General features: G+C 43.0%; 2 protein-coding genes across 9 annotated transcripts in view; one reads left to right on the top strand and one right to left on the bottom strand.

The window, feature by feature from the left end:
- VAMP7 (vesicle associated membrane protein 7) overlaps positions 1–11,042 on the top strand; it is a 51,934-nt gene extending 40,892 nt beyond the window's left edge. For all 3 annotated transcript variants that reach the window (XM_048864569.2, XM_048864568.2, XM_048864570.2), the window contains exons 5-8: positions 6,197–6,287; positions 7,946–8,013; positions 8,832–8,924; positions 10,161–11,042. In XM_048864569.2, the coding sequence (XP_048720526.1) occupies positions 6,197–6,287; positions 7,946–8,013; positions 8,832–8,924; positions 10,161–10,229 (321 nt within the window). In that variant the 3' untranslated portion in view covers positions 10,230–11,042. The remainder of the gene's footprint in view (positions 1–6,196; positions 6,288–7,945; positions 8,014–8,831; positions 8,925–10,160) is intronic.
- LOC125642780 (SLAIN motif-containing protein-like) overlaps positions 1–23,393 on the bottom strand; it is a 105,570-nt gene that overhangs the window by 19,196 nt on the left and 62,981 nt on the right. For 2 of the 6 annotated variants that reach the window (XM_048864559.2, XM_048864562.2), the window contains one exon: positions 19,659–20,895. The exons of 2 other annotated variants lie outside the window; for them this stretch is intronic. In XM_048864559.2, coding sequence (XP_048720516.2) covers positions 20,829–20,895 — 67 coding nt within the window. In that variant the 3' untranslated portion in view covers positions 19,659–20,828. Of the gene's footprint in view, positions 1–7,612; positions 7,751–19,658; positions 20,935–23,393 lie in introns of those variants that run through there. 2 more of the 6 variants (XM_048864560.2, XM_048864561.2) reach the window with 2 other exon arrangements.

The following is a 23,393-nucleotide window of genomic DNA, read 5'->3' as shown; positions in this document are numbered from 1 at the left end:
AAAGGTAAATTTTGTTAAAAACAAAAAGGGAAAAAATACAACTGGAACTTAGGCTTTTGCTAGATTTTAAAAAGAGCAATTCCAAAAATTAAATACTCAAACTAGCTTTCTTGGGGGTTCAGCTTAAAGGTTACAAGCAAACAAAAGCATCAGGGTTAGCACAAAGGAGATCCACAAGCCAAAATAAGAAATAAACCTGATAGCGTCTGTCTAAACATTCCCTATCCAAGTTATTTCTTCTAGGTATGGAAGATACTTTTTCATACCTGGTTCAAACCTTACACAGTATTACTGCTCTGTCCCTGCCTCCCAGAGAACAACAGACACAAAGGGATAGTTTCTTTCCCCCATTTTAAAAAGTTTTAGCCTTCCCATTGGCTATTTTGGTCAGGTGCCCACTTTTTTTCCCCCTTATCTGGGGGACTTTTTAACCCTTTACAGGTAAAGCAAGTAAAGAACAGCTACCAAGAGGGATTTTACAGCTAACTGGCTGGCTGGGTGTCCGTCCCGTCCCCCCCCACTTTATTTATCACAACCACCGATACCAGTGGTGCAAAGGCACTCGTCCCACCACTGGTACTGTACTCGCTGTGAGCAAAGTTAATCATCTGTGCCATCCATGTCAGAAATTAATCCAGTCCAGACAGAAAGCACTGGCAGAGCAAGTGCCTTGGTGCAGTTGGCTTTCCCAGTGCAATCCAGCGTGCTCTGAGCTGACACAGTAGGGAGTAAATTACCCAAGCCTGGCTTACTGAAACTAGCACTAGTGGGTGTGCTATGCCCTGGGAATAACTGGTTATAATCCTCTTCAGAGAATTGCTGGCTAGCGGGGGTGAGTGGCACGTCCGTCATCGCTGTCCTCACTGTTGCTTCTGTTGCCATTGCCTTAAGCCTGAGAGTTGCACTTGTTCCCAAGGCCATTGCTTTTCCTGCTCTGTCCCATCTGCCTGGCAAGGGACCTCTTAATTTTGCAACCTTGGACAGTGTCTAGGGGGTGCCTTCTGCTGGCTGCCTGAAAGAGAGTTCTGGTCTGCATGTGTGTTTATGAAGGCCCCTTCAAACCATATAAACTTCTTGCCGTGTTTCTGAAGTAAATGCTGTTCTGGCTATTTAGGGTAACTGTTCACAGCTGACACACAATGGATGGGATGGGGGAAGGACCCTAACCTGAGCTGGTCGATAGTCGGAAGTATTAAGGACTCTAAATGCCATTCTGTCTGATTGGAGGAAAACAGCTGGGAGTTGGCGTGTGCTAGCTCATATCTACCCTGACATGCTCTGGTAACACATCCAAGGGATGTGATGATGTGGTCTGGCAGCAGAGGCTACAGAGCAAGGCTGCTTAGCTCACTGCACGTGTAGTGACCAGGGTGGTTTTAGGGTGACACATGGTGAGTCTGAGGCAAAAAAAATGGATGCAATGACTCCACTTCATTCAGAGGTGAGTCCTCTAATCACAGCTGTACTGGGAAGCAGATGGGCAAAAGTATGAAATGTGGCTGCTGCAGCCTGAAATGCAAATGCAGTTCCAAGGAGAAGTGAGATTAGAGACCTGACTTAGATACATTTCCCAGGGTCTGAGAGTTGCTGAATGCGTATAGCTAAAGCTGCATGGCTAAAATCAGTGGGGAAGTGCAAAATAACTGAGATGGCAATAGGGTGTCACTGATCCAGCTCTCGTACAGCTCTGGAACAGTCCCTGGGCGGACCCCTTTAGTGCATCAGCCCCCTTAGGGTCACACTCTCACTGGGGTAAGCCCCTTGGCTTCACCACCTCCTGGGACTGAACCCTGGAGCATTCAGCACCTGTTCCATGCCATGAGCTTCCTGCAGCGGGTCCATGTGGATTGGACCCCGCAGGGAGATTTACACACCAGAGACTTGCACCCACAGTTTCCTGGAGTAACTCTCAGCCAGCACTGTAAAAGCAGAAGAGTTTATTAGGTGTCTGGAACACAGTGTAGAAAGTCCTTTGTTATCACAGAGAACAGAACGTTACAGCCTGGTCCATCTGGGTCAGTTCAGAGCCCAGAGCTGCTCTCTGATCCCTTCTTAATCTAGTCCAGAAGCTTCTCCTGCTTCCTGGAACCCACACTTAACCTGACCCCTCCTTTGTCCTTGTTCCCAGGCAAACACTGTCACCTGGCCCTCCTCCTAGCCCTTTGTTCTCCAGCTGGTCAAACCTGGCTGGCTTTCAGGGGTGGGTCATCCATGGTTGTTAGTTGCTTCATACCCAGTGTCTGGGTAGTTGTCTTCTGAGACTCTTCATGGCTTGGGGCCAGGACGCAGACAGCCAGACATCAGTCATACCTGGATCCCCCCCACGTAGTTAACCATGCAGCATGCTGGGGAAACTGAGACACACGCAATAGTTGTCCAAAATATTAAGAAAAATTCCTGCTCCATCATATCGGGTGCTATATTGTTCCTATGAGCTGTAGCCTAACTAATTTTTTGGTCCCAAAGACTACACAGTTAACCAGAAAACAGAAATGCTGTTATCTTGACTCTTGCACAGTTGTCACCAAAAAGTGAAACCTTAAATATTATAGACTTGAAGGTCAGAAGGAATCATGGTGATCATCTAGTCTGACCACCTGCATGTTGCAGGCCACAGAACCTCACCCACTCCTGAAATAGACCCAGAATCTCTGGCTGAGTTACTGACATCCTCAAATCGAGGTTTGAAGACTTCCAAGTTACAGAGAATTCACCATTTACACTAGTTTAAACCTGCAAGTGACCCTTGCCCCAGGCTGTAGAGGAAGGTGAAAACCCTCAGGATCTCTGCCAATCTGACCCAGGGGAAAATTCCTTCCTGACCCCAAATATGGTGATCCATTAGACCCTCAGCATTTGGGCAGGACCTGCCAGGCAGATAACTGGGAAAGAATTCTCTACAGTAACTCAGAGCCCTCCCCATCTAGTGTCTCCAGCAGTTGAGGATTTTTACTACAAGCAGTGGCTGATGGGCCACACGCCATTGTAAGCAATTTCATCATACCATTCCCCTCCATAAATTTACCAAGTTCAGTCTTGAAGCCAGTTAGGTTTTTTGCTCCCACTGCTCCCCTTGGGAGGCTGTTCCAGAACTTTACTCCTCTGATGGTTAGAAACCTTCTCTTAATTTCTAGCCTAAACTTGTTGATGGCCAGTTTATCGCCACTTGTTCTTGTGTCCACATTGGCACTTAACTTAAATAGCTCCAGATTATTTTCCTTTTTAAAAGAAATAAGGGCTTCTCTAATAAATGTAGAAAATAAAAGCATAAGAGCCTTATAGCAACCTCAGAGGGATAAATCCTAGGTAGGGAGAGGAGTTACTGGGTTGCAGACCTTGTCCATTCCTTTAAAGTCTGTACATAATTCATGGTACACATATATGTAATTCATCTTCCATTCTCATGTTCAGTGTGGTCCTAAACTCTTAGGATAGTTTTCTACTGTATATGTTTTGGGATACGGTTTTCAATGGGTATAAATCAAAAGCTTTTCAAACCAAGTAGTCTCACTTTTTCAGTAAAAGCCCTATTGAAATAGTGATTAGAATTTCTAAGTGTTTAGGCACGTATTTTCACTCCTGTAAATGAAGGAACATTGTTCAAACTTTCCCAGCTCTCTCATTTTCAAAGATAACTTTGAAAATGGAAAACTTCAGCCAAAATCTCACAAGTGAAGTGTGTGTGAAAAGGGAACCTTGCTTTTTTAACCTTAACTATAGAGAGTGCCAGTGGCTCATGTTGCAAAGTTTGTTAAAGGAATTGGTTGTTATCGTAACACCCCATTACATATCCTTAAGGTGTGGTACTTACCAGATTGGCCAAATAGTAACTCTGAGGGTGTTTAATCATCAGTGCCATGTTGCAGTCTCTGCTGTGATTGTATTCATTGTTGTGCACATGAGAGAAATGGTGCATAAGAACTCCAGTGTGTTTCCCAGAAAGACCAGGTAACCCATGCATAATAAAATAGATTATTAAAACTTACATGTATGTGACTAGTGCTATGAAGCTTTGCTTCTTCATGTGTCAGAAGTGATGGAGATTGAGATCTGTCCAATTCTGATGAGTAAAAGTCTCTTGTGAACTACAATAAGGAAGCAATGCCTTACACTGTTTTGGCCCTCAGAACAGCCTCCTAGCCCTAAGATCTCTGCTGCCTTCAGGAGTGTGCTTGTATCTAAACTAATAAATGGCGGAGACTCCAGAACATATCTGCTATTAGGCATGCTAGATCTCTGTGCTCACTGATGCTTCATCTGGGTTTGCCTTTATTTTTTTCCTTCTGTTTGCAGACAAATCTGGGACATATGGGGGTTTTTCTCTTCTCCCGTGCCATGCCATCCCCCTCCACCCCCCAACACTTCCTTATTTTAATTAACTTTGTGGACCATCCTTAAAAATACAGCCTTGGTTCACTTGCAATGTGGGGCTAGGCTTGCTGTCTGGTTTTACAAGATGTTGTGTAAGTGCCATTGGGTAATGACCAGCAATTCACAGCAGGGACAGCAAATTTCTGTGAGACCAGGCTAAATCCCACTAAGAGAAGTCCCACCCATCCAATTATTGGAAGTAGATGGGGGAGGCTCCTGCTTTTACCCCAGAGGGAAGTTTGTGTAACTTGTGGCTTGGTCTAAACATAAAAGTTGTATTGGTATAGCTACGTTGGTCAGGGCTGTGAAGAAACCATGCTCCTGGCTGATATAGCTATGGTGACCTAACCTCTCTATATCTGTAGCTGTGTTGAAGAGGGCTTCTGTGGACCTAAGGTCCTTTAGGAAGGTAGTGTTCCTACGGTGACAGAAAAACTCCCTCTGTCGGGGGAGGCTGCATGTGTGCCAGGGGCTATGGACTCCAAAGTGTGATGTGCCTTAATTGGGGAGGGGGGTTGAACCTTCTGACCTCTCCAGTACCACCCCGGTCTCATGCATACAGACCTTCAAATGGGTAATATTTGGGGGGGGATAAGGAGTGGGCTCAGCTAGCCATTAACTTGGTGGTGGTTTTAGCTAGCAAGCAGCTCTTCTCACCTCCTCCTAAAACCAACCTCTGCCACCCCCACTTCCATCCTGTCCTCTGGTCAATGAAAATTAACAGTGGTGTGATTGACTATGTGAGCGCAGCCAGAGCGTAACACACTGGGACGTGGGGTCTGCCAGAAGTGGCTAAAATCGAGCATCTGCCCAGGACAAGGCTCGGTTTGCTGCGGCTGATGCAAAGGCAGTCATTGGGATTCCTGTGAAGTCAGTAGTGAACAGTAAGCACAGCTCACGGGGTGGCTCTGGCCCCCCTGCTATCGCCCAAAGGATCAGCTCTCCTATGGCTTGCCCTTTAATGGACTCAACGCACTCCTTTCATAGTGGAGGCCATGGGCTTGTCCTCAAGAGTCTGTTCCAATTAGGCTGCCTAACGTGGTAAGAGGAGAAGGTAGCTAGCTCCCAGTGAGCAGCATGAACAAGACTAGAGTTGCAGAGCCAGGCCGACAGACTTTAAATTTCACATACCTTAATTATAAGTTCAGTTCCTGAGATGTTTCCTTGGTGGAGCATCACTGGAAGGGGAGGGGTGGAGGTGGCAGCAGTGACTGTAATCCAGAATGAAGTTGTAGTGGCAGTGCAGGGCCAGCAAGAGTTGCGAGTTTGACCCTGTATCCTGTAAACTGGTGGCAGCATTCTAGGCAACTGGGTGCCTTTAGATAGCATTTGGAATCCCACCCAAATTAGGTTGTCTTGTCCATTGGCTTTGGAAGAGCTTCACATAGGTTGCTGCTGTGTAGTTTCTATCTTCAGTTTAAAAGCAGCGGGGATTCTTGATGGGGTAACTAGAGGGCTAAAGGGGGAGGAAAGGCCAGTTATGGCACACAATTCACCTGTGGCTCATTGCCCACAGCAGCAAGCTCCTGCACATCACACCTCCTAGGAAACCGCCATGAATGCAGACTGTTCAAACAAACCTTGGCACTAGTACATGCCAGCAACTGGGGCAGTTAGCACTTATGGCTTTGGTCTCTGCATGTCTCAGAATCTCTTTGTAAAACTGGGACAATATCCCTCTGGGGTTAGTGCAGCTGTTTGCAAAACGCTTTGAAAGGTGCTGTTGCCAACAAACTCTTTAGGAGAGAACGAGGAGCTGAGATAGGAGAAATTGTTTTCATTCTAAATAGATCTGTACATCACTGACTCAGTTCATCTGTTACAGAAACACCACTCGGAGAACAAGGGCACTGATCAGATGGTGGAGACACAAGCCCAGGTTGATGAACTTAAAGGAATCATGGTCCGAAACATAGGTATTTATCACTTCACTTCCTGCTCTGCACACAGCGCACAACCCTGGGTCCCAGAGGAGCATCCCTTTCGGAGGCATTGCCAATAGTATTGTGCAGCTGATGCTTTATGGGAAGCTAAGGTTTACCTGACATCTTCTACAGTAGTAACCTGGTTGAACAACAGAGTCTGCTACAGTTGGCGAGTATTCCACACCACATACAGAAGTGCCCTGAGTTTGTAGAGGAATTTGTTTGCACTAAGATTTCACTATGAGTGGCAGATTGGGATTGAGGAGTGGTGTTCCAGACCAATGGTGGATGTGCTCCAAATTCCAAATGCTCAATCTCCATTCTGCATTGAAAACCATGTGGGCCTGAGTGCAGGATCAAAGCACTTTTATCACTCCTTTGCTGATGGATTTGAAGAGTCTTAAAGCTGGAAAGATTTGGAACTCCTTCTATTCTTGGAGAAGGCAATGGTTTATCCAAACTAAGGGTTTGTCTACACAGTGGGGTAGTGTGCTTTACAGGGTTGTGTTTTTTAAAATGCATTACTTGGTCTGTGTAGACCTTGCTGGTGTGCTTTGATCTAGTGTTGTTTGAAATGCATTGCATTAAAGCACAGTAGGGAACCTTTAGTGCGCACAAGCAGGGTCGACACAGGCCAGTTAATGTGCAGCATGTTAGTGTGCTTTAGAAATCACACTCCTCTGGAACACATTACCCCACCATGCAGACAGGCCCTAAAATCCATGTGGCTCCTTGTCATAGTCAGGTTGATTAAATAGCAACTCACCAGTTTCTGATGTAGGGCTCTTTTACACTAAAATATTTACTTCTGATCCAAACTATATAGCAGGTGTATAGAGTTATACAAGCGAGATGAAGCTAGTACTGTATTAATGCTTCCTTCAAAGCCTCAAGTAGCTTGTTAAATGACTAATCCGATGACTGTTTCCTTTTGAGGGCTTCGTTCTTAAACAGTGCCTGACAGTGTTTAGCCCACTGCAATGGAGTTCAAGAAAAACTTGCTTCCTCGCTTATGATAGAGGGCCACATCCTCAGCTGGTATAATTTGGTGAAACTCTAGGATCTGGCTCAGAAAGTGATTTGGGATTGCTTGGGACATGGAAATTTTGACCTTTCTCCTCCCTCCACCTCAAATACTGTACTCCAAGTAGCTTAGAGGGGGTGTGCACAACACTTAAATGTCTAGCATTAAATGTGAGCTTTTTATTGGTAAATGTCTATTTCACTGTACACATACCCAAACCAAGGAAAAAATATTCCCATTGACATTACTCAAAACTTAAGTAAAATAAGAAAAATGCTGCTTGAGAACTTAGTTTGGTTTAAGGATATTTATTTTGTACATCCTGACATATGTTGACAATTTGTGTTAAGTTATAAAGCTTCTTAATTCTCAACGTCTACTGTCACAGGGGCAGGAGGGGCGGTTCAGACAATTATGTGATGTCCTGGAGCTGTGAAAATTTAAATTGATAAAAATAGAAAAAAGCTTTAAAATAAATGATTTGTTGAAATTATAAAAATAATTGAATTCTGCCAATCCTAGTTGTATTAGAGATGTTTCCTGGCCTTGAAGTAGCAAGAGACTTGGATAAGGAAAGTGCTTTTGCACCTGGATTCTGACAGCTGATTTGTTCTTCCTCCCTAAGACCTGGTGGCTCAAAGAGGAGAGAAGCTGGAGCTGCTGATAGACAAAACTGAGAATCTAGTGGATTCAGTAAGTACAGAGAAGCATAAGGGGAAGCGGGGGGGCGGAGGTGGTGTGTACTGTATGCAGTAACCAGACATGCTGGTACCATATTAGTTATGAGGAAAAGCTGATATTATCCAGTGTGCAATGGGTGCAGGTGGAGCAAAGAGCAGGCCCTAGAGCTGTACATCGTGCAAATATTGGGGCTTCTAGACTCTAAGCCCTTGTGTTTGTATTGTGACTGGCATGTCGTGTGTACAAGACACATGACTTTCTTTCAGTCCCCCTCTAGGCCTTACCTAGGCAACTTGGTTTCCAACAACAAGGCTGTATTTTGCTTGTGGCATAGCTAATTGTGCCCTCATTCCTTACTGCACTATGTCTTCTGTTATTTGCCTCCAAGGCATAGCAGTGCATGAGATGAGTGGGTAGAAACTGGATACCAGGCATGTAGACTTGTCTAAACTCTGTTCCCATTGGAGTAATGCCTGATTCCTACCTCCCTGGTGCTAGTTCAGTTAGGTGCTCCTGCTGCTGCATCCTTCTCTGATAAGGAACCTTCCTGTATAAGTTGCACTCTTCCCCTTTCTTCCTGCCTGTGCACACAAGCCCTAGATGCCCACATGCCCTTCCTTCCTGCTTTCCAGTATGTAAGGGGAAGCCTACGGTCTGGGTTTTCTTCATATTTTGGTTCCATGATATCTATGTTCTTCATTATAGAAACCTTAATTATGAAAACTCTCAGATCAATTGACTTCAGGCTAATTATGTGGAAGCCTTCTGGCCTATAATAGGGCTGCTCACCTGGGCTCATGAACTAAGTGGGGGTTGTCTTTCTCTCATAGTCTGTCACATTCAAAACTACCAGCAGGAACCTGGCCAGAGCCATGTGTATGAAGAACCTCAAGCTTACCATCATCATCACAGTAGTATCGATTGTAAGTTACTGGCCTTTATCCTCTGTCGTCTAAGGGTGTAACGCACGTGCTCCTTTCTAAAGTGAGGCCTGGATGTTAGAAAATGTCATCCATGTCTCTTCACGGTAGTCCCCAAATAACCAGTGTCTCCAAGAAGGAACCCATTTACCACCATCACTATAAGGTTCTCTTCCCAAGGCTAGAAACCAACATTTCACTACCCTTTTTACGCTAGAGCTGTTTGGGAATTTTTCATCAATGATTTCCCAACAAAAAATGCCCTTTTCCCAAAAATATCTTATGCAGAAAATTCATTTTGCCAAAAAATTCTGTTTTTCCATCAAGAAAATTGAAGTGATGATTCCCTGGCTGGCTGCCCACCTGGAAAACTCTTGTCGATTACATTTTCTACCTGCTAGTTCTAGGGCCCAGGAGTTAGGAGGCCAGCTCCTGGGGAGGGAAAGACTTCCTTCAGGCAGGAAGCCAGACATTTCGTTTTGGTTCTCTCAAAATGAAATTCTCTCAATCCATTCCCACAAAAAAAGTTTCATTTTGACTTGTTCCATCCCACATATGAAGGACCTTTTTCAAAAATGGGAAATTTTTTATAGGAAGGGATTTCTCTTTTCCAGCCATTTCTAGCCCTGCCCATAACGGTGTGCAGGGGTGATATCCTCTATCTTAATGTATCAGATGAGGACAGGAAGTGTAGCATTCCAGAGGGTGTCCCATCGCCATTCTCTCTAGTTGTATATAGCCCTGTAAGGGAGGGCAGGGACATAGCTGTCTTGTTGACTCTTAAAATCTGAAGCACTGGGTTCACAGTATCTGGGCCCAGTGGAGACTTAAGTTTTAAGGAGTGCCTGTGCCCCCGTTGCTGACTCTTACTTGAAATGGTGTTATGCCTGAGTCATGGCCTCTCCTCCTCCTCCTCAGGTATTTACCCTCAAATGTTCTTGCTCTTAACATCTTTCATCTGAGGACCTCAAGGCATAATTGCAGGTGACATAAGGAGAGCTTTGCACCTGATGGAGCCTTGCATCACTCTGCAGGGACAATAGTGTTATCCCAGTGTTGCAGTTGGGGAAACTGAGGCAGATTTTCCCCAAGTCGTTGAATGCCGAAGGAGAAGTTGGTGGCAGAGACAGGAATAGTACCCTTGTCTGGGTTTTCAAACCTTGTTCTAAGTACTTGACTGCTACATGCTGAGTGATAGGAAAGATTCTCTATCCATGTGACAGTGCTTTCTTCCTCCAGGTGGTCATCTACATCATTGTGTCAGCTGCCTGCGGGGGGCTTACATGGCCCAGCTGTGTGCAGAAGTAAACAGATGGCCTGTGCTGATCAGCCAAGGATGAGAGCACATGAGTGTGTGCGAAGGAGCAACCCACAAAATAACTTGTCTTTCACTACTGACACATCATTCTTCCATCCTTCCAGGACTTCATACTTCTCTTTGCCTTATCACCTCCAGTGGCCCCAAGTCACTGCCTCGGTGCAGTTTCAGCCTCAACGAAGAGCTGTTTTAAAACAACTTGAAGGGATTTTGTTTTTGTTCTTTTGTCTTAACTGCAGCTTCTCAGCTGGGCAGGCAGTGAGGCTGGCTCCAGAGGGTATGTGCATGCTTCTCTGTGTGTGTATGTACAGCTTTGCACTTTAATGGAAGTGTGCTAAGCAGAGAACAGCATTGCTAGTGCCTCCATCTCTGCATGAGGAGTGGGGCTGGAGAGCTCAAGATGGGTCAATGAAGGTAGGCAGAGTGATGAAAGTCCATTTTGCTGCCACTATATTGGGATCTAATTAACATCTCCTCCCTACATGTTTGGTCCACAAAGTGATGCATTATGTAGGGTTCAATGCTTACTTGTTCAGGGGCCACTAATGCAAACATGGGTTGAGGTCACAAATAGAATGGCACAGTAGATGTTAAGATCCCTCAAAGGCATAGGCCCCTCCTGGAGACACATCTCCCTCTTCAATAATGAACCCTTTTCTCCTTTGGGGAATCTCTTTGGACAGCTGTACAGATGGGGGGGATTGAGTGGGCATGTTGAAATGACTCCTCTTTCACCCCATCTTCTGCTCAGCTCCCCTACTTTGTGACTAAGTTAATAGAGTAAAGATGATGATTGTGATAAACTTGGCTGCTGTTTGTCATTGTGTTTTAAGTATCGCTTCTGTCCTGTATGTTTAATCGTCCCCCACTCAAAATAAACTTACAGCAAGTGCTTATTACTCAAGATGGAGGAGATGGAATTGGGGTGACGCCTCTTCTCTAGTTTTCAAAGAGGATATGTGTTCTGAGTTCTATGAGGTGCCATGTACTTGCATTTCCATCCTGGTCAGATCCTTCCACGTTAAAGAAACAAACCACTGAAAACAGGTAACTGATGGTTCCTTCCCAGTTCTAAGTCTCACCTTGTGCTGGTCTGAAGGGAAACTCTTATCCAGATATGTATTCTAGATTCTTATCTGTGGTACAAAACACCAACATTAACAACCAAAGGCAGGGGTCCTTGACAAATATACTGCTGTGAGAACCTCACAGGGCCAAAAACAGCCCCACAGAACCTTGTCCAGTGTCTGATGATAGGACAAAAGGTTTATAATCAAAGCTATCTGGATGTCCTTATCTAAGGGTAGCCCTGTATAATTCATCAATAGCGAAATGGGGGTGGCACTGTCCAGTTATATACAGTGCAGATTTGTAAAATAGTGGCTTGAGGTCTGACCTAGGCAGTGTGTAAAAGGCTTGCTCAACTGTTCAATATTTTTTTTGAAAGAGCTGTTTCCTGTGGAGGGGATGGAGACAAAAGCAAATCCTCTGATAAATGAGAAATATGAGGTGGCTTAACACAAATATCAAACTCCTGGGCCCTAGAGTTTCCTACTGCTCAGTCACTGAGAAACTAACTCAACCTCCACCTTCTTAATAATAGATGTGTGGGAGGAAGGGAGAGAGGCTTAATCCTAGTGCTTATTGCAGTGCCCTTAATCAGATGTGATGTACAGAACATCTTTTGCACGCTGGCCTTGAGGAGTTTATCCGAGGCCATTTAGTACTGGGTCCCCGTGAAACGGCACTGAAAACCAAATTGCCACCCCATCACATCCTTTGTACTGCTGCATGTTACACACTGATCTCTCAGTGGGTTCCATTCTGTAACAGTGCTCTAAATTAACATCCATGCATCCTCAGTAGGTCAAAATCTGACCCATGATAGTTGGAAATTGGTAAGTAGTGTCTTCCTGCCATGCAAATAAACATTTGTGAGCCTGTTCAGTCCAACTGGAGATACAAATGAACTTATCACTAAGAATAGAAGCAGTGCTGAGTTTATTGGAAACCCTCAATTGGTGAAATACTCATGGCTCATCTGGGAAGTGCAGGAGATAGGTCATCTCCTTCAAGCATGCACTACTGCCCACAATGAGTGTGCAACTGTGCATGTTTTAAGGATTGATAATGTTACTGTTAACTTCCTATGATTTGTCTGTTTATGTACAAACACTTTTTATATAAATGATTTCCTTGTTTTAAAGAATGCAGTGAGGCATTACTGTAAAACAAAATTAACCTGTTTGAATAAATTTACTGTATGTCAAATGACCAGACTTTGTGAAGTTTTGTGAGGGGGAGCTTGGCATTAAATGGCTGCTCCCAACTCATGGTGGAGGAGCACCACTAATCTTAAACTCAGCAGTGTTCTGAAAAGTTATTCTTTAAGACGCTGCGTAACCTAACTTGGTGTGCTTCTGAAATAGGCCAAATTACTAAAAGATACTTTAAATACATCAGCAGCAGCCTGTCCTGATTAGACTAATTTAGTTTCTCCTGAGCAGCAACAAAACTAGTCACTACCCCTGTGTAGACCCTTGCTGATAAAGCATATTTCCAAATCCTCCACATGGGGAAGAGTTTGGTACATACTTAAATCAAGTAGAAAAACAGCTTCAAGAAAGCAGATTAAAACAAATCTGGACCATCTTTTTCTGTTTGTACAGCACCTAGCATAAGGGCTATAATCAGGGTTGTCTATCTGCTTCTGCAATGCACTTTTGTGTAGCCATCCTCAGCATGACAGATGTTGCCCTCAGGAGCTAGACTGGAATAAGCTGTCAGAAGTGAATTTTGTGGAGAACTCAGTAAAAAGCATGCAGAGATTCTTAATATGACTCTAAACCAACCATCCCCTTTTCATGTGCAAGAAGAAAGAGAAGAGACTTAGTCCTTTCTGCTCAATCCCACAGCAAGACACTTCTTGCAGGTGGGAATACAGCTCAAATCTTCAAGTAGAAGTATTCACCAGAGAAAGAAGGAACTGTTGTCAGATTATTCACTGCTTTGCACCTTAGTCATTTAACTCTGATGAAATGAGAACCATTGTTACACACACTCTGTACAGGTAATAAATAGCTAGATAGTGTAAGGTACCAGAGAATTGGGTCTTGCATATTGGTTGAAAGACATGTTGTCCTTAATGTTGGGAAACTGCATTATGTATCTTGTCTGAACTCTACAGTGAACTTTATTTTGCAGGCTACTCCAATTAAAATGCTAACTCTAGTCCAGGTTGATAAAGTATAGTGTTTTCCTACACATTAAATGTAGCAAATATTGTTAATGGGCTGTTCTAAGTCCAAAACAAAGCCTGTTTACTAGAAAATACATGATTTTTCCCATGCTTAATGCTTGGCTTGATATGAAATGCAAAAATGTCTGTGAGCTATCCCCTTTCATCTTCAAAACATCCTTTGTATAAAACATTCTATTTAATGTAACTGATTTAAGCTAAATATCTTGCATGGCCTTCTAGTAGTGGTACCGCTGATTCAGGCAGCTAAAAGAATGCTGCAATAATTGCTTACTGTGGAACTTGCTCTGCAGAAAGAATGTTAAACTGAGTTTTAAATACCTCATTTTTCCTTATCTGAAATTCATATTTAAGATATGAACCATTTGGGCTACCACTTAAGATTCCATCAGGAATCCACAACAGATTCAGAACAATTAAGTCACTGAAAAATCAAGTTTAGAATTTACACTTTAAAGGGTGCTTACATTTAAAATGTCCCAAAAAGCCTGTGGGACTCCAGCTCCAAAGGAAAATCCAAGTGCCAACTCTGAAAGCACTGGCTAAACTGACTATGTGTGTGTAGCAGGCACTCAATATTTTCTACATGCCTGTACCACCTGTGATTCAACATAGCTAATGCTACCGTTCTCTGGGTACGTTAAAATATCTTGTTTACTACAGTTTACCTTTACGAAGCACCTGCTCAGAGGGAAAGTGTGTGGAACAGTTAGCTAAAAGAAAGTAGTAAAAAAAGCAGCAGCCAGGATTTAAACTCCTCTGCTAGTTTTTTTTAAATGCAGTGTGCAGCCTTCATCCTAATCTAAGTTTTCTAGCCCAGTTTAATTTTGGTATAGCTAGGCAAGAAGCCTCAATCTCAATGACTAAATACTGATAAGGAACTGTAATATATCTAGTCCTTCCCCAGTGACTGAGCTAGCATGGGGAGAAGGAGCTAGTCATCAGCTGTCAGTCAATAAGTACTCAAAGCCAAGTCAGCATTATTCCTTAAACCTCATCTTCAAAATGTTTTCTGACATTAGCTAATGAAACAAAAATAATAGACATGGCAGTTTGATAGTTTACCTTGCCCTGCTAACCTTAAAACAACTGCCTTCAAGAGGAGTAACCATGTGAAAACTACCTTACCACTAGGTAACAGGTGGAAAGACAACACTTAGGAAAGAGACATCCAATCGGAGGTACCTCTTTAAATCTGAACAATTGTGCTCTGAAGCTGGAGTCCTGGAGCAGCTGCCTTAAACAGTGAGCTGCAACCAATACCAAGGATTGCTCATCTTTCATTTTCTACCCTTCTACGTCCCCCTCCACAGCTGAGGGCACACCAAACAGGCGTAAATGAAGATATTATCAGGTATAGTACAACTAAATTTAGTGTGAGCTTGTGAGAGAAGTATTTCATGATATTGAAGGAGATTAGATTTAATTCCAGCCAGTCCAAGTAGTGTTTGGTGTTTTTCTACAGATTTAGACAGCCCACTTTAAAATGTCCAGTGTTTAAAAGTTCTCTAACCAAACAAAACTAGCTTCAGAAACTGAGGGTTGGGTCAGTCCCCGAAGTATTTTGAACTAGTCCTTCAAAGCTTTGCAAGTATAAGTTCTCTCCAACTGCTGTTTATTAAAATCTCATTTCTAGTGCTTCTGTTAAACTAATCTACCAATTCATACCTCCATCTGCTGATGTTGTATGGACAGTCTTGTCCCTTCTTTAACAACAGTACTTGTAGAATCATAGAATATCAGGGTTGGAAGGGACCTCAGGAGGTCATCTAGTCGAACCCCCTGCTCAAAGCAGGACCAATCCCCAATTAAATCATTCCAGCCAGGGCTTTGTCAAGCCTGAGCTTAAACTTCTAAGGAAGGAGATTCCACCACCTCCCTAGGTAATGCATTCTAGTGTTTCACCACCCTCCTAGTGAAAAAGATTTTCCTAATAACCAACCTAAATCTCCCCCACTGCAACTTGAGACCATTACTCCTTGTTCTGTCATCTGCTACCACTGAGAACAGTCTAGATCCATCCTCTTTGGAACCCCCTTTCAGGTAGTTGAAAGCAGCTATCAAGTCCCCCCTCATTCTTCTCTTCCATAGACTAAACATCCCCAGTTCCCTCAGCCTCTTCTCATAAGTCGTGTTCCAGTCCCCTAATCATTTTTGTTACCCTCCGCTTGACTCTCTCCAATTTTTCCACATCCTTCTTGTAGTGTGGGGCCCAAAACTGGACACAGTACTCCAGATGAGGCCTCACCAGTGTCGAATAGAGGGGAATGATCACATCCCTCGAGCTGCTGGCAATGCCCCTACTTATATATCCCAAAATACCATTAGCCTTCTTGGCAACAAGGGCACACTGTTGACTCATATCCAGCTTTTCATCCACTGTAACCCCTAGGTCCTTTTCTGCAGAACTGCTGCCGAGCCATTCGGTCCCTAGTCTGTAGCAGTGCATTGGATTCTTCTGTCCTAAGTGCAGGACTCTGCACTTGTCCTTGTTGAACTTCATCAGATTTTTTTTGGCCCAATCCTCCAATTTGTCTAGGTCCCTCTGTATCCTATCCCTACCCTCCAGCATATCTACCTCTCCTCCCATCCTCCAGATCATTTATGAAGATATTGAACAAAACCGGCCTCAGGACCGACCCTTGGGGCACTCCACTTGATACCAGCTGCCAACTAGACATGGAGCCATTGATCACTACCCGTTGAGCCCAACAATCTAGCCAGCTTTCTATCCACCTTATACTCCATTCATCCAGCCCATACTTCAACTTGCTGGCAAGAATACTGTGGGAGACAGTGTCAAAAGCTTTGCTAAAGTCAAGGAACACGTCCACTGCTTTCCCTTCATCCACAGAGCCAGTTATCTCGTCATAGAAGGCAATTAGATTAGTCAGGCATGACTTGCCCTTGGTGAATCCATGCTGACTGTTCCTGATCACTTTCCTCTAAGTGCTTCAGAATTGAGTCCTTGAGGACCTGCTCCATGATTTTTCCAGGGACTGAGGTGAGGCTGACTGGCCTGTAGTTCCCAGGATCCTCCTCCTTCCTTTTTTTAAAGATGGGCACTACATTAGCCTTTTTCCAGTCGTCCAGGACCTCCCCCAATTGCCATAAGTTTTCAAAGATAATGGCCAATGGCTCTGCAATCACATCCGCCAACTGCTTTAGCACTCTCGGCCCCATGGACTTGTGCACAACCAGCTTTTCTAAATAGTCCTGAACCACTTCTTTCTCCAGAGAGTTGGTCATCTCCTCCCCATGCTGTGCTGCCCAGTGCAGTAGTCTGAGAGCTGACCTTGTTCATGAAGATAGAGGCAAAAAAAGCATTGAGTACATTAGCTTTTTCCACATCCTCTGTCACGAGGTTGCCTCCCTCATTCAGTAAGAGGCCCACACTTTCCTTGACTTTCTTCTTGTTGCTAACATACCTGAAGAAACCCTTCTTGTTACTCTTAACATCTCTTGCTAGTTGCACCTCCAGGTGTGATTTGGCCTTGCTGATTTCACTCCTTCGTGCCCAAGCAATATTTTTATACTCCTCTCTGGTCACTTGTCCAGTCTTCCACTTCTTGTAAGCTTTTTTGTATTTAAGATCAGCAAGGATTTCACTGTTAAGCCAAGCCGGTCTCCTGCCATATTTACTATTCTTTCTACACCTGGGGATGGTTTGTCCCTGTAACAATAAGGATTCTTTAAAATACAGCCACCTCTCCTGGACTCCTTTCCCCCTCATAAAGAAAAGGAGTACTTGTGGCACCTTAGAGACTAACCAATTTATTTGAGCATGAGCTTTCGTGAGCTACAGCTCACTTCACGAAAGCTCATGCTCAAATAAATTGGTTAGTCTCTAAGGTGCCACAAGTACTCCTTTTCTTTTTGCGAATACAGACTAACACGGCTGTTCCTCTGAAACCTTTCCCCCTCATGTTATTCTCCCAGGGGATCTTGCTCATTAGCTCCCTGAGGGAGTCCAAGTCTGCTTTTCTGAAGTCCAGGGTTCACATTCTGCTGCTTTCCTTTCTTCCTTGTGTCAGGATCCTGAACTTGACCATCTCATAGTCACTGCCTCCCAGGTACCCATCCACTTTTGCTTCCCCTAGTAATTCTTCCCGGTTTGTGAGCAGCAGGTCAAGAAGAGCTCTGCCCCTAGTTGGTTCCTCCAGTACTTGCACCAGGAAATTGTCCCCTACATTTTCAAAAACTTCCTGGATTGTCTGTGCACCGCTGTATTGCTCTCCCAGCAGATATCAGAGTGATTGAAGTCTCCCATGAAAACCAGGGCGTTCTCCATGTTCTGTATTACTTCAGACTATCAAATGTACTTGCATGCAACTGCCAGTATTTAATAATACAAAGCAACCTAGATTACTTGGTAGCTGGTACAAGCAAACTAAATATTTTAATACATGTAAATAGATACATCTAGGAACAAAGCATATAGGCCAGTTATGGGAGACTACCTTCGGATGCAATGACCAAAAAAGATTTTGGTGGTCTTGGAGTCATTGTGGATAGCTCTCTGATAACATCCACTCAATGTGCAGCGGCAGTCAAAAAAGCTAACAATGCTGGGAATCATTAGGAAAGGCACAGATAAAACAAAATATCATAATGCTGCTACATAAATCCATGGTACACCCACACTGAATACTGTGTGCAGATGTGGTTGCCCTATCTCAAAAAAGATGTATTGGAAAAGGTACAGAAAAGGGCAACAAAAATTATTAGGGGTATGGAACAGTTTCCATATGAGGAGAGATTAAGACTGGGATTTTCAGATTGGAAAAGAGATGACTATGGGGGGCGGGGGGGTAATGATGATGACTAGTGTGGAGAAAGTAAATAAGGAGATATTATTTACTCATAACACAACAACTAGAGATCACCAAATGAAATTAATAGGCAGTAGGTTTAAAACCAACAGAAGTATTTCTTCACACACTCACAGCCAACCTGTGGAACTCTTTGCCAGAGGATGGTGTGAAGGCCAAGCCTTTAACAGGGTTCAAAAAATAACTAGATAAATTAATGGAGGATGGGCAGGGATGGTGTTCCTAGCCTCTGTTTGCCAGAAGCTGGGAATGGATCACTTTATGATTACCTGTTCTGTTCATTCCCTCTGAAGCACCTGGCATTGGCCACTGTCAGAAGACAGGATACTGAGCTAGATAGACCTTTAGTCTGACCCAGTATGTCTGTTCTTAACTGTCTGGCTGTTAACAGCAGAATAGGAGGTCAGAGTGCAACACTGCCTAAAAGAGCTGCTGTGATGCATAAATGGGAACCTCAAGTGTGAGTAGGAAGATTCTACCTCTGTATTTGGTGCTGGTGCAACCACTGCTCGAATAGTATGTCCACAATTCAAAAATGATGTTGATTAAACTGGAGAGGGTTCACACAAGAATGACCGAAGGATTACAAAACCTGTTTTATAGTGACTGAGCTCCTTATAGTTTAATAAAGAAAAGGTTAAGGAGTGATCTGATTAGCATACAAGTATTCACAGGGGGAACAAATATTTAAGGCTCTTCAATCTAGCAGAGAAATGTATAACAATCCAATGGCTGGAAGTTGAAGCTAGGCAGATTTGGACTGGAACGAATGTGTACATTTAACAGTGAAAGTAATGAACCAAGGGGTCATGGATTTTTAAAAATAAGATTGGGTGTTTTCCAAAATAATTCTGAGTATATCTTTAGAAAGTTTTATTGCCTGCATTTACAGGTTGTCAGGCTAGATTATCACAATGATCCCTTCTGGCCTTGGAAGCTATGAATATATGCTTCTGCAGTTTATCACAGTCACCTCACCCTGCAATCAGGGTTGATTCCTGCAGAAATAGTAGGAGAGAATGATTCCAGGCCCCCATTTTGTTAACTTTCCCTTACAAATAACTTGGATTCATATGTTTCTCTGAAGTTTTCTAAAATGACATTCCAGTTGATTTAAGGCTTCAGGGTGAGTGTGAATGTATCATCAATTTTAATCTACCTATATGTAATTACTAAATAGAAGCCTGTAATGCAAATAATAGATAGTAAAAGTTTTCTGTAGTGGTTAACCCACGTGTTTCTGAAAATAATTAAGGCTTGAGATCTATGAAAGTGGAGATTTTGTCCCTCTGCCCACTAACTATTTTTATAAAAATAATACCAAAAAGTTCATTAAAGATGCATTATTTTTATTAAACTACAATATCAAATCACATTGATGGCAGGGAGAACAGCGCTGTGCTCTATTACCAGTGCATATTTCAGAAAATATGATTGAATCAGTGGTCTCCATAGTTTAAAATGGGTCCCTGTCCTCAGCAAACAGATTCCTTCGTATGAAAAAAATGCAGTAGAAAAGCTTTATACAAAACTAATAAAGGGCAACTGTTACCAATTGGGAATGGGTAAAGTAGATCATGGAGAGAATCACTTCAAGTGCAATAGCTTCTCTCCAATATACAAGGGGAGGCCATTCAGTACCGGACTCACCTGTAGTAGTTCAGTTTACCAATGTTTGGTATTTCCTTGTGAAGTTATGGAACACAGCAAATACTGAAATGTGATAGATAGTTTTTAAGCAGCACCCATTGAAGTGTGACTGCCTGTTCATAAACCCACACAAATATTGTGTACTACTCCTTCATCTGTGAACTTACACTTGGTGATGCACACACTAATACAAACGTCTTTTTGACCTGTACTACTGAGTTATAAAAAGCTGCTTCATCTTCGAGAAGAAACATTCTCTACAGGAACAAGTAAAAAAAAAATCTGAATTTCAGGCAAATGTTAGATTACACCAGGTGAATTTAAAAAAAAACAAACTCATTTTCTAACATCTATACAGCTATTTCTCTAATATCCAAACCACTGATTTACAACAAAGAAGCACAGTGGGTTGAAATTTCTTGATGGCACAAACATGACCACCTGTGCCCTTCCAAGCAAATTTTCCCATGAACAGATCGTACTGAATCTCAGTCACCATCTCTTCCAGCAACACACTGCTGGTCTGGTAGAAGTTTGTACTAGAGATACAAAGGCTAGAGTCAACCAGTCTTCATCTGATGTTTTTCAGACTTCAGTAGTATACTCTGAACAGTAGGAACACAGTAAAGAAAAAGTTGTCCATTTCTACCACTAAGAGACCAAGCTCTTGGTAAAATAAATGAAGGCAAGGGGGTCATTTGCATTCAAAAGATGGGGAAAACATACAAGTCAGTCCTATGTGATGAGTCTGGGGCAAGGTGTATTTTAAAATAATGTTCTCATGCCCAGCCAGCTGGGGGTCTGCTTCATACAGATGTTTGGCAGTTTATCAGCTTCTCTGGGTTGGCTTAGTAACACCCATCCTTCCAGGAATCATCAGCAGTTGTCTGACTGGTCTTTGCTGACTGAGGAAATCTATTTTAAAAATACAAAAAAGCCAACACATCAGACAGACTGATGCATTGGGGTACATTTAAAAAAAAGAGCAACAAGAAATGAAATGCTCATTAAAGCATGAGAAACATGCCAGAGAAACATTAGTGCGCCAAGCCTTGAGACTGAATGCTGGTATTTTTGCTTTTACAAAATCCATTTGTTATCACAGAATTTTAGCACCTGCCCTACAGTCATGTCTTAAAGTCCATAGTTCCCTGTTACACTCACACCCATGAATACCAACTATTAAAGGCAGCCCCGTGTTCTAAGGCATGCTAGTGCAAGAGACAGGAAACTGCAGCAGGCTCAGGTAATGTTGAAAAAGGCTTTAAAGTTAGACATAACAGCAGCCATGGTCCATCTAGCCCAATATCCTGTCTTCCAACAGGGGCCAGTACCAGATGCTTCAGAGGGAATGAACAGAACAGGCAATCAAGTGATCCTCCTATCATCCAGACCACTCTCCCTACAAGGTGCATGATAATCAAGGTGGGGGGTGAGAAAACCTGGATTTGTGCTGGAAATGGCCCACCTTGATTATCATGCACATTGTAGGGAGAGTGGTCACTTTTGACAAGCTATTACCAGCAGGAGAGTGAGTTTGTGTGTGTGGTTTTTGGAGGGGGGTGAGGGAGTGAGAGAACCTGGATTTGTGCTGGAAATGACCCACCTTGATGAAGAGAGTGGTCACTTTGGATGGGCTATTACCAGCAGGAGAGTGAGTTTGTGTGTGGGGGGGGAGGGTGAGAAAACCTGGATTTGTGCTGGAAATGGCCCAACTTGATGATTACTATAGATAAGCTATTACCAGCAGGACAATGGGGTGGGAGGGGGTATTGTTTCATGGTCTCTGTGTGTATATAATGTCTTCTGCAGTTTCCACGGTATGCATCCGATGAAGTGAGCTGTAGCTCACGAAAGCTCATGCTCAAATAAATTGGTTAGTCTCTAAGGTGCCACAAATACTCCTTTTCTTTTTGGATTTTAATAGCCTCCTAGTTAATAAGAACAGATTGGTACAAGAAACCAGGAGAGAAGTAAGAAAGTTACCAGTATTGCAGCGCTTGTTTTGAGGGAAAAACTTTGTAGGATTATGAAGGCACTTTAAATGTTAAAGTATTTTTAATGTACGGCCTACATTTAACCTTAGTGTCCCATTAAGCAAGATAAGAAGCTATTTTAAAAATGTGAACTTTCCACTGAGGAGAGAACACATTAGTGATGGCCCCCAGCTGCACCCTTCATCAGGGAAACTGTATGGTCTAGTCAGTGAATAGAACAGCTTGGATTCAAGAGATCTGAATTCTCTTCCTTGCTCTGGCCACTGACTCAGTGATGCTCAGCAAATAATTTCACCTCTGCCTGTGAAATGTGTAAATTAAGCTGATCCCAACTCCAACTGAATACTGAAATCACTATGTCACATCACAAAGTGATTTTCTGCCATCCATAGAATTCTCTCAAGCATTGCTCCCTGCAGTCATAATTAGCAAGGAGAGCTTCTCAGGTTACTAGAATCATAGAATATCAGAGTTCAAAGGGACCTCAGGAGGTCATCTAGTCCAACCCCCTGCTCAAAGCAGGACCAATCCCCAATTTTTGCCCCAGATCCCTAAATGGCCCCTCAAGGATTGAACTCACAACCCTGGTTTTAGCAGACCAATGCTCAAACCACTGAGCTCTCCCTCCCCCCTTCCTTCCTACCTAATCAAAAGGAAATTTGTATGGGCAGAAATAGGACAAAGAGGAGGTAGCTGACTTCTCTGTTTACCTTTTTGGTGACAAGAGATTATTTCTCTCAACACAATATGCACACTCATTTTGTATTATTGCTAATGGTGAAATTTAGAGCCCAGCTGCTCCAATGCATTAAACATAAGCCCTTGCTTTCACCCAGTTGTCTGGCTCTTTAAGAAGTTGCAGAAGTGGCATATATGTATAAGAGAGATGTGTTAAAATTAGGATTGTCAAGCAATTAAAATAGTTAACTGCGATTAACTGCACTGTTATTAATAGAATACCATTTATTTAAATATTTTTGGATGTTTTCTACATTTTCAAATATATTGATTTCAATTACAACATGGAATACAAAGTGTACAGTCCTCACTTTATTTTTATTACAACTATTTATACTGTAAAAAAACAGAAATAGTATTTTTCAATTCACCTAATACAAGTACTGTAGTGCAATCTCTGTCATGAAAGTTGAACTTACAAATGTAGAATTATGTAAAAAAAACTACATTCAAAAATAAAACAATGTAAAATTTAGAGCCTGCCAAGTCCACCCAGTCCTCCTACTTGTTAAGCCAATTGCTCAGACAAACAAGTTTGTTTACATTTGCAGGAGATAATACTGCCCGGTTCTTGTTGATAATGTCACCTCACAGTGAGAACAGGCGTTCTCATGGCACTGTTGTAGCCAGAATTGCAAGATATTCTGTTAGGTAGGGACGCGCTCCACCTAACGAAGA

The sequence above is a fragment of the Caretta caretta genome, chromosome 9 (assembly GCF_965140235.1).
Source record: "Caretta caretta isolate rCarCar2 chromosome 9, rCarCar1.hap1, whole genome shotgun sequence".
Taxonomy (NCBI): Eukaryota; Metazoa; Chordata; order Testudines; family Cheloniidae; genus Caretta; species Caretta caretta.
This window is presented reverse-complemented; position numbering and strand designations above follow the sequence as displayed.